General features: G+C 40.8%; 1 protein-coding gene across 1 annotated transcript in view; it reads left to right on the top strand.

Moving 5' to 3' along the window:
- Positions 1-5,370, top strand: part of LOC112113811 (pulmonary surfactant-associated protein A-like) — a 45,186-nt gene extending 39,816 nt beyond the window's left edge. Inside the window, exons 2-5 of the mRNA XM_029912010.1 lie at positions 265-354; positions 1,988-2,107; positions 3,217-3,294; positions 4,994-5,370. Coding sequence (XP_029767870.1) covers positions 265-354; positions 1,988-2,107; positions 3,217-3,294; positions 4,994-5,370 — 665 coding nt within the window. The remainder of the gene's footprint in view (positions 1-264; positions 355-1,987; positions 2,108-3,216; positions 3,295-4,993) is intronic.
- The last annotated feature ends 6,186 nt before the right edge of the window (positions 5,371-11,556 follow it).

Below are 11,556 nucleotides of genomic sequence, written 5' to 3'. Positions count from 1 at the left end.
ACCTCAATATAAATAGGGGGGAAAAAACAAAACTTGAAAGATTTAATCCCAAACTGAAGACTTCATTCAAGGCCAAATTTGACCACTTCTTCATTATTTCCAGTTACCATAAATCAGATCTTATTTTTCTCAGTGCCGAATTGCATGGTAAATGCAACTTGCTTTTGTAGCTGGCCTGAACAATGCTGTCACTCCAGTCACTTCACATACTTGCAGCAGCAGTTTTTTTTCTGGTGATGTGTCATGCTGAGGAGAAGTGTGCAGGAACTCCTGGAATCCCTGGCACCCCAGGAGCCAATGGATTGCCTGGAAGAGATGGCAGAGATGGTATGAAAGGAGACTCAGGCCCACCAGGTATGGTCAGTGGTTATCTCCTCTTTTAAATAGATGTATTGCTGTGTTGACTATTATGCTTAGTAAACTAAATGGTTTATCACCTGTTTCCTTGAGTCAGATGAAATAAAGAAATGGTGAGTTCTATTTAATGCATAGTGGAACCCTCTTACGGTGAAGTCAGTAAATACAGTGAATTTCTGCTTAGAGTGAAATTGTCCTATAGTTCCAACTTGTAGTGAACTTCTGGTGGTGCAACAACTCTCTGTGGTGTGGAGCAGGAGGAACATTTATGTTGTGGAAATGAGAGGGAAACAAAAGCAGTTCTTTGGCAGAAGAGTGAGAAGCTGAAGGAGAAAAAGTGGCAATTTTATTAGAGTTGGTTAGGAATTTTCTGACAATTTTTTTGGTCATAAAATGTCAATTTGTCAAAATCATAATGGTTTGCAGAAACGGGTTATTTTTGACAAATCTCACAATTCAAAAAACGGGGGGTGGGGGAGAAAAAAGGTTCAAAATTGTCAAACATCCAATTTTCATATTTTTTAAAAGAAAAGTTTGGGTTTTGGCTCAAACCCAGTTTTTGTTTCAGTTTTTTTAGTTGAGTTGTAGTGTAAAAAAAAGTGGGGGGCATAAAAAAGTCAAAAACAAAATGTTTTGAAATGATAGAAATAAAACACTTCAGTTGACCTGATCCAAACTTTTTTTTTTTTTTTTTTTTACTTCTACTTTTTTGTCTTGATTTGGGACAGAAAAGAAAACTGATATCTCAGACTCTTGTGGAAACAATCTCCCACTCAGCTCCAATTGTTAATTTGTCCCCTGCCCCGTGACAAGCTTCCCTTACAGAAAAGGATTGTGGCTTCTTCAGCCATTTTTAAACCCGCTTCCCAGTGTCAAAATTAAATGGGGCGCTGGACTATAGTCCAAATTCATTTTTTTGCAAGAAAATTAGATGAAAGTGGCTGTTGGGCATAAACTACAACTGATTTCTTGGGCATAAGAGGAGAAGGCAACAGTTCAGGGTCTTCTTAAAATGAGAGAGAATTAGGGCAGAAAACTAACAATTGATCAATGCATTCACAAGCATAGCTTTCCCCATCTCTTTTCAATTACCCTTTCAGTGGGAACTACTTTTCATGCAGAAGGATACTTTCTATAATGTTCAACAAAACTGGTTTTTAAAATGAATGAATGAAAATGTAGTACCAGGAAGCAATTACATGTCAGTGTATTAATTAGGCTTCTGATGCACTTCTCAGGTTGTTGAAGCCAAGGGGCTGTATGCACCATTGGTCTGTTAATGCACCACCTGCAGATGCTGATTGTTGCATTGTGCAATATTCCTTCCATGCCAAAAGGCAGGTCAGAAGCTTTCTCCAGCTCTATCCCCAAAGATGCTCCAAGATTGAAGTAGTTGGGCTCCTAACATGCATTTGGTTGCTCATTCCAGGGAGTCAGTGTTTTGCCTTTGTTATGAAGCCAACAGACACCTGAGGCTTGTGCATTAATGAAGTTATTCAGAAGCACAATGCAGTTTGTTGCTTTGCTGGCCAGCATCTGTTAAACCCATGTTTATTCTGAATTTCCCATAAAATGCATCAGTTGAAAAGAAATTTTGTACATTTTTCATTTGTGTGCTTCTCTTCTCCAGGTCCTCAGGGGCCACCCAGTGGCATGCCAGGTCTTCCTGGAAGAGATGGGCTTCCTGGGGTGAAAGGGTCCCAGGGTGAAAAAGGCAACAAGGGGGAGAGAGGGGAGCCTGGACCACAAGGTGAATAAGACAAATCTTTGTTTAGTCCAAAAAAACTGGATACTTGTGCTGTGTATAAAGCTGTCCAGGGAAAAGTAACTGAGTCTATTGAAGTGCAGTTCTGCTATTAGAAGTGACTGTAAAAATGGTGCCTTTGTTATTCAACTGATCTGCTTCCTGTATCTATCATATCAGACCTCCTGACTGTATTGATTAAAATACGTTTTACTACCTTTTACTCGTCTTACAAATGCAGAGCCAGCACAGCTCCGAGACACTGAGAAGGAATCTATTCCTCCTTGTGCAGCAGCAACAGAATCCTGTACTGAGTTTCAATCAGTTACAGTTATTCTACCCCACTAATGGCAATGGGACTGTACAGGTGTCACAGATGGCATAATTTCACCCGCAGAAGTTTTATTACTGGTGATGATTTTGTATGAAAATCATAGCCAGCTTGATTCTCAGATACCATGAAAAACTTGCATTCTGGGAGTTTTTTTGTTTTTAAAATCTCTATATCTATAAACTATGAATATGTCATATGTCATCTTGGAAAGAACTTACAATGACATTTTTGCAGTCACTATTCAGATAGAAGCATACTGAAAAACTATTAGAGTTTAACTGATCATAAAGGAAACAGAGAAGAGAATTCCAGTTCTGTTCAATATCACAGGAACTCCACACCAACTAAAGTTTTACATTGTGGCTGTCAAGTTGCAAATTTTAATCAGAGCAAGTTCTGATTAGCTCAGCCTACACAGGATACAGTTTCTAAAATATTAACCCTTTCGTGGATTTCACATACACAAAAGACTTCAGATTAGAAAAATTGATCTTATTTCACATGTAATGTGCTTTAAGTAACTACGCTCCAGTAGTTGAAACTCTCTGGAGTTTCAACAAGCATATACTTTATTTATTATGTATAAGAACAATCAATATGTGATAGGGTTTCTTTGAAAATATATAAATGCAGGGAAATAGAATTTTCCACCACAGAAAATGAAACTGACATACATCAAGTACAAGACAATTTTGGAAAATTGTTATTAATTGTATATGATGCATTTTTCATATCAGTGAAGTCCAGTTTAAATCAATTGTATAATTATTATTATCTCTAGGCCTGCCTGCTTCTGTTGATCCTGAATTGCAAGAAAGCCTCCAGGTTTTAAAACATCGAATTACCAGACTGGAAGGAGGTAATCTTTCTGCTTTTCCTCACAACTTCTGTAAAATGCAATGTACAAAATGAACCGTGATAGCCCAACTTAAAGTAAGTTATATTTCAAAAATAGTATTCCATTCTAAAACTTTCCTCACCTAAACTTACTTCCAAGCACCAATTAAGAATGCTGAGGTGTTTGTTGCACATTGGAAGGACAGGAAAGCTGATCCAGCAGCCCAGCCTGAGATGTGGGAGACCAGGGTTCAATTCCTGCTCTGCCACAAATATCTTGTATGACCCTAGGCAAGTCACTCAGTCTGTCTGTACCATAACATGGGGATAATAGCACCGCCCTACCTCACAAGGGTGTTGTAAAGATAATTTGTGAGGCGCTCAGATACTGCAGTAATGGAAGCCACGCAAGAAAGATTGGTCAGTGTATGTGTGTCTATGCAGTATATAGTGCAATGCAAAAGGCTGTCCATAAGATAGGGCATAGACGGGGGCTTAGGGCTATACAACATACTGAGCATTCTGCATACTACATGTATGAATGGAGTATCAGAACTTACATAGACTAGAATCAAAAGGGACTAGGCACAGCATAGTGCGAAGGACTGTACTGTGCATGTCCAGCATGTAGGGCAGCACGTGGAAATAAACATCAAGCAGGCTATTGCAGTTTGTCTTGCTTGTACATGTTGCTTTTTGGGAGTAGGTTTCCCTCACCATGACCAACTGATTAATGTGCCACTCCCACTTTAGGGAGTGGAATCTGCAAGTCTTAACAGAGCAGAAAAGTTACCCCCTTTTGTCTAACTCTCCATTGGTTTATTTATGAGGAGGAGCAAGATACATGCAAGGTGAAGTGTGCGGCTCAGCTCTTTTGAAACACAGATCATCTGGGGAGGGTACTCACAGGGACTGAACTCCATCTGGAGAAGCTCAAATCCCTAATAGGAGACTGCTTAGGGCCCATTCCCTCAGCAAGAGGATCTATATAGGGTTGCCACAGTTGTTCTCCAAAGCAGATAAGATCTCTGTCGAGCTGACACAGGGCCTGATTCTCCCCGAGTAGCAAGGACCTTTAAGGAAACGCCACTCACATTCATTCAAATTGCATTAAAAAAATCTTGTTAAAAAGGATTTTGTAGTGTTATAGTTGAGCTCTTGGGAATCATTGAAACTGAGGCAGTTCTATGATGGCAGTAGTGCTTATATTCTCAATACACTCTGGGATGGTGTAGTCATTAGAGCTGTTGGGGAAAATTGGGGAGAAAAATCAAAGATTTTTGTCAAAATTACTTTCCTTTTCTCTTGTTAAAATTTGGAAAATTTCAATCAGCTCTACTGATGGCACATAACAGAGCAGGTCTGAAAGTGTATTTAGTATATGGGAGTAGAGCACACTTAGGTTGTAGGAGGAGAGACAGATGTCCATAGGTGAAGAATTATATAGACTCGCTGAAAAAACGAATGAGTTGGTAGGATTGACACAGAGGTAGTTCCTCCTTTTCTCCTCCTCTTCACTCTTTTCCTCTGTCTCTTTTCAATCCTCTTTCCTTTCTCCCTTTATTTTTTCCTCCTTCTTTCCCTTTCTATTTGTAATGTTCTCTTCTTTTCCTTTCTTTCATTTCCTCATGGTTTTTCTCCCATCCCAGGAGTATAGTAGGAACATGGACAGTATAAAATAAGACAAAAAACCAACCAGATCTTTTCACTTTCCTTTGCAGTCCTTACTTTGGAAGGAAAACTAACAGAAGTGGGGGAAAAAATTCTCGCTACCAATGGGAAAGAAGTCAATTTTGAAACCACATTAAAAGCATGCGAACATGCTGGTGGCTCCATCGCCACCCCCAGGAACAAGGAGGAGAACGATGCTATTTTGGATATTGTGAAACAGTTTAACAGATATGCTTATCTGGGTATAAGGGAGAGTGATGTTCCAGGTGAATTCCAGTATCTGGATGGGAAACCTCTGAATTATACCAACTGGCATGCTAGTGAGCCAAATGGCAAAGGAGGGGAAAATTGTGTGGAGATGTACACTGATGGAGGCTGGAATGACAGAAAATGCAACCAGTACCGCCTCACTATCTGTGAATTTTAAAGTATATCCTCTCAGTAATTTCATAGTGCAGAGTCCATGCAATATTCTGTGTCTCAGACATAAACAGGAGCCTGTTCTCTCAGCAATATAGCTAATGTCTTCTGTGATTATTTTTTCTGAGAGAAACAAAATCATGATGTAATATTTTCCTTCCTCATGCTTACTAAGGAAATAGTAGCTATCGAAAGTGATTGATTTGTAACTAGAATTATCCCTAATTTGAGAGGGGGTTAATTATAGTAACCAAACTCTGCCTTGTCTCACTGTGGCTGAGTAAGCTCCAGGTAAGGATTTCAGGGTTTGGCTTAGTGTGTTTGAGGAGTCCCATGCTAAGACAACTTTGTACATTCCATTGTAGTTACATGCCTGGATAATGCAGCATATACTATGCCACAACATTAGAGGAACAGGTGTCAATCCTGGAAGGAAATGCACACAGGTATACTTCAGTGGATCTGCCTATATGCATCTCTTTGCAGGACTGAGGCCATACTGTGTAATATGAAACCCTGCAATAAAATTCAACTCAGTTATTATAAAGGGAGATCACAACAAAAGCCCTGGAAATCATAGATCATTTAGCTATACTGCAAGCTGCCCATTTTGTTTTTGTGTGTCAAATACCCTGTTCTCCTATAGCACTATAGAAATAGTCATTTACAGTATTTTACAGTTCTGTCAAGACTCTTTTATATCATACTAACCACTGGACAAACAATATCATTCTGATGTGTAAACTGAATAGATTTTACACACCCACACAAACCACATGCACATCTGACCACCATCATCAGACAGCAAAAGCAAGGTTTGAGAAGAGGGCTGCCAGCAGTGACATAGGTCCTGATCCAAAGCCGTTGATTTCAAAGAGCTTTGGCTCACCACCACCACCACTACTACTACTTGGTATTCAGATTGAGTAACTGGGCTGTGCATTGGGAATCCTCATAAGCAGAAGGGAGTGAGAAATTTCTCACACACTTCCCCATCCTGTGGAGCCAGAGCTCTTGGTAACTTGGTAACCAGAGTTTGCGGCCTTGAGGCCCTAACAAACATTCCTGAGGGCACATCCTGCTCTTCTAAAATGCATGTATCGGCAACTTCAACACAATTCTTATCAGGAAGGATGTGGGGTCAAGCTGCCCTTTCTGTGGCACCCAAACCCCCTCCCCTCCTGCCTTGGTCAAGCTGAGGCTGCTGCATAGCCATTTTACGGCCTGCTGACTTGACTACTTTTAGCAATGAGCAACAGTAGGTTCAGACACTTTACTGGTTTGTCAAAATCTCCCCATACACAGCTTCCCAGGAGTGTCCTCAAACCATTCTCTCACCAATGCAGGAAGAGAAGGAGGTACCACGGGTATACAGAGTAATAGACACACTGGCCCTAGCTTCTCCTTTTCCCAAGATCTTCCTGGATGTTGCTACCCAGGGAGCCTGCATAGTGTTGGACTCTACACCATGCCGGGGAGTGATCTTTTTCCTATCCTACACTGTAGGGACTCCTCTGTATGGCCAATTCATACACTGTGCTTCAGCAAAACTTTGAGTTCCAATATTAGGGAATGGAGTATTTTTTGGCAGTAAAGGAGGGGTCCCTTGTACAGGCCAATACACAGCAAAGGTCTCCAGCCAGTCTAAGAATGTGCAACATGACTGCTACTTCAAAATTGGCATAGAATAGCAACTCTTGATATAATGTCCATTATGTGGATTTCATAATGTTGAATCTTCACTTGCAAAATAACCTCTTTAAAGTCCTATTGTTGGAAAGTTGTCTTGGCCAAAAATATGCCAACTAGAATGGCATAGATTCTGTGAAGAAGGAAGATTTACTATTCTACAAACAAAACTCTTGGCTTTATCTATCTTTGATTATTACAATGTAGCCACTTAGTTGATTTTATCATTTCATTAGACAGCTAGAAGGACTTTCCTTTCTTATATGAAGATTGCTGGATAACACCCGTCCTTGTGATAAATAGATTTAGGAGGGGTTATACTTCCAAAATTAAACACAGACCTGGAAACAGCAGGAAATCTGCCCCTTTTGTAGGACTTCAACATTGTACCAAAACCAAAGTCTGATGCTGAGGCCGCTGTGGGTGACTTAACATAGGGTTCAGCCTGAGTACCTGCATCTCCCCAGTGATCTCTTTTCTTTTATGTGGATACATGGGATACCAGGCAGCAGGACCTGTCTGCTGTCTAGAGTTTCGCTTATTTTCTCCTGTTGTTTTACAGCATCTGGATGAGTGGGTTCTCTTCTCTTAGAGGCCGTGAAAGGAGCGATGTTTTGTGGTGCTTTTTAATGATGCAGCTACTGGTGTGCAAAGTAACCTGCTCATTCAGGTGCTGAAAAACACCTAGAGAGACAGTGTGGTTCACTAGACTGGACTGAGACTTGAGAGTTTGGGTGAAATCTTGGTGCCACTGAAGTCATGGTTCTGTTTCTTGTTCTGCTGCTGACATGCTGTGTGACCTTGGGTGAGTTGTTTCCCTTCTCTGGGTCTGTTTCCCCTCCCATTCTTTGCCTTTCCTGTCTGTTTGGAATGAAAGCTATTGGAGACAAGGATTGTCTCTTAATATGTGTATGCACCGTGCCTCTAGGTACTATTGTAATGCAAAAATAGTAATAAGAAAAAATGAAGGACACTCTAGAACTCAGAGGCCCGACCGTCTATATCTGAGATGGACAAGGTTTCTTGTACTGTTCCTTTTTGAACCTCCCCTAATGTGCAGTTTCTTGACTCCTAGAATGCACCGAAACCAATTTGGATAAATACTGAAGTTCGGAGGCCTTTTCTAACCTTTTTCAGGTTCAACCATCATTAATAAGATTATTACCTTCTCCTGGCCACTGCAGGAGTGGTTGTTACATGAACTGATGTATTAAAGTTTATGAAAACTGATATTTGCCCTGTAATTTTTGAGACAAAAGCACATAACGCTTGGTATCTTTACTCAGCTGTGTAAAGTTAATTAAATATTCCAGGAAGCATCAGTGATTAAGTATTTATTCAGAAAAAGATTTTTTCAGAAAAACATTTGGGAATCAAGAAGTTAAGTGTATTTGACGTCTAGCTGGGAACCTGTCTAGCTCTTGTTACCTTTAATGACAGACCTCTATTATGAACCAATAGTTGTAATAGGCTTAATTCCACATTGATCTTTGAATTTGCCTATTTATAGCGAGCTCAGTTTCTAAAGCTTTCGTGCACTCTGATAATAGTAACCAAATAGGTAGTATCTAGTCTATTGTTCAGGGTATCATGACATGGTTATCCCCTATAATGTGTTCTCCAATGATCTCCAATTCAATTGGAAATATCTAAACCAATGGGGCCTCCACCACTTCCCTTGGGGACCATATACATTCAAATAGATGTCATGATTAAGAAATGTTTCCTGCTATTTAGCCTAAATCTTCCCCTGTGCTAGACTTCATCCCATTACTCCCAGTTGGACCAGCTCTAAACAACTCCTTTTCCTCCTTGGTGTAAACACCCCATCATTGATGTGATTGGGTGCCTCGGGCAGCCCACTCTGAGAATGCCACATTCAGGGCAGACAATCCCCCAAAACTGGTGGTTTATTCTTTAATTAGATTCACCCAACCGGTAACAAAACAGCTTCTGCAGTACCACACTGATTAACCAGAAACCAAACAACAGTTCCCTTAGGCATTCCAGCCCTTGGCTCCCATCTGGGCATCCCTATCTAATATATTGAGAGGTTATTGAAAACCCGCTTTACCATATGTGAGGTTCTTTCTAAGCCCAAAGGATCAGACCCATAGACCGAGGTCAATATATAACACAGATCTTACCCAAATGTCATGCTGTCAGCCAATCCTTAGTAAACTAACTAAAGATTTAATAATAAAAGAAGAGAGTCATAAATAGATCATATACATGCAAATGATTGTGAAGTCCTTATATCAGGTCTGTAACACTGATGTCATAGGCTGCTGGCTTGTAAAGTCTGTCTGATAACTTCCAAAAGATTGAAAGGACCTCAAGCCATAGTTCAAGATGCTCATTTTAGCTATAAATTCATAGTCCAGAGCAGAGAGCGGCAACATGGAGCTGTTTCAGGTGTCTTTTTATATCCTCTGCCATATGCATGGAATATTACTGTCCCAAACAAAGCCCACAGCCCCTGTATGTGGAAAGTTACTGGCCCAAGGTGGAGTCCAGGTTCACCTGAGCATATCACATGCCCTTACATGCTTTGCTGACTCATGCGGGTGGCCATTGGCTTCTTGCTGTCTGAGGCATGAAGAGCTATCTGGACAGGATGAGGGTTTGTCAATGGCCCATTGTGAGAGTGGAGTGACTGGGCAATAAAATGGCAGATGAAATTTAATGTTGATAAATGCAAAGTAATTCACATTGGAAAGCATAATCCCAACTATACATATAAAATAATGGGGTCTAAATTAGCTGTTACCACTCAAGAAAGAGATCTTGTAGTCATTGTGGATAGTTCTCTGAAAACATCCACTCAATGTGCAATGACAGTCAAGAAAACGAACAGAATGCTGGGAATAATTAAGAAGGGGATAGAAAATAGGACGGAAAATATCATGTTGCCTCTATATAAATCCATGGTATGCTCACATCTTGAATACTGCGTGCAGATGTGGTCGCCCCATCTCAAAAAAGATATATTGGAAAAGGTTCAGAAAAGGACAACAACAATTATTAGGGGTATGGAACGGCTTCCGTATGAGGAGAGATTAATAAAACTGGGACTTTTCAGCTTGGAAAGAGATGGCTAAGGGGAGATATGATTGAGGTCTATAAAATCATGACTGGTGTAGAGAAAGTAGAAAAGGAAGTGTTTACTACTTCTCATAACACAAGAACTAGGGGTCACCAAATGAAATTAATAGGCAGCAGGTTTAAAACAAATAAAAGGAAGTATTTCTTCAGACAACGCACAGTCAACCTGTGGAACTCCTTGCCAGAGGATGTTGTGAAGGCCAAGACCATAAAAGGGTTCAAAGAAGAACTAGATAAATTCATGGAGGATAGGTCCAATCAATGGCTTTTATCCAGGATGGGCAGGTATGGTGTCCCTAGCCTCTGTTTGCCAGAAGCTGGGAATGAGCGACAGGGGATGGATCACTTGATGATTACCTGTTCTGTTCATTCCCTCTGGGTCACCTGGCACTGGCCGCTGTCAGAAGACAGGATACTAGGCTAGATGGACCTTTGGTCTGACCCAGTAGGGTCATTCTTATGTTCTTATGGAGTGTCTCTGATAGGCCATCAACACACAGCTGTCTGGCCCAGATGTAACTCTATCTGCGGGGTGTCACTCTGGAATACGCCACATGTTTAAGATACATAGACACTATTCATAACTTCAGATACAAAGGTAATACATGCATATGAACAGGATAATCATACTTAGTAAATCATAACTGTTCCATTGACACCTTCCATGATATACTTTGTACAAAATATGCTGCTATTGTATAACAGTGGTAGCAACAATGATTCAAATGTTATCTTTCTTATACACAGCAGCACAACTGACATAATTTTGTGTGTGTGTGTGTGTGTGTGTGTGTGTGTGTGTTACTGCTGGTGCAGGTAGCGATACCAGTGGGTAAGGTTACCCAACACTTCCCATTACAACCTAAGAACCAGTTTTCATTTGCTTATAACTTTGTCAAACTTTAAATGTTCAGGCATGTCTGCCTCAGCCTGAAATTTTTTTTAAAAGTCTCACCAAAAATGGTGCAGCCATTTCTGAGAGTGAGGTTAGGTGAGGAGAACACGCATTGTTTTACCCATTTTAACAAATTATTTTTAAGAATTTTTTTAGACATTCTGGCACCTGAAGTTGCTGCTCTGAGCTGCTGTGGCACTGGACACCTGAACTGAAAGCCTGTAGATCCTCTTGTGCACTCAGTGCTCACCCCCAACACGCTGTTTCTGCCCAGGCAGCAAGAAGGAGGGGGAATCAGCCTGACTTAGATTTCAGAGTGTTGAGGAAGTGGAGGCGGGGCATGGGGAGAAGGGGTTGCAGGCAGGGTGAGGGGTGGGAACAGTACAGTAGCTAGAGATAGGGGTGGGAAGCAGTAAGAGACAGAAGGTGGAGTGTGTGCATAGCAGCAAGTGAGGGAGATAGGATTGGAGGGGAGGGGCAGTTGCATAGTTGCTTGAGAAAGAG

The sequence above is a fragment of the Terrapene carolina genome, unplaced genomic scaffold (genome assembly GCF_002925995.2).
Source record: "Terrapene carolina triunguis isolate 2854851 unplaced genomic scaffold, T_m_triunguis-2.0 Scaffold148, whole genome shotgun sequence".
NCBI classification, from domain to species: Eukaryota; Metazoa; Chordata; order Testudines; family Emydidae; genus Terrapene; species Terrapene triunguis.
This window is presented reverse-complemented; position numbering and strand designations above follow the sequence as displayed.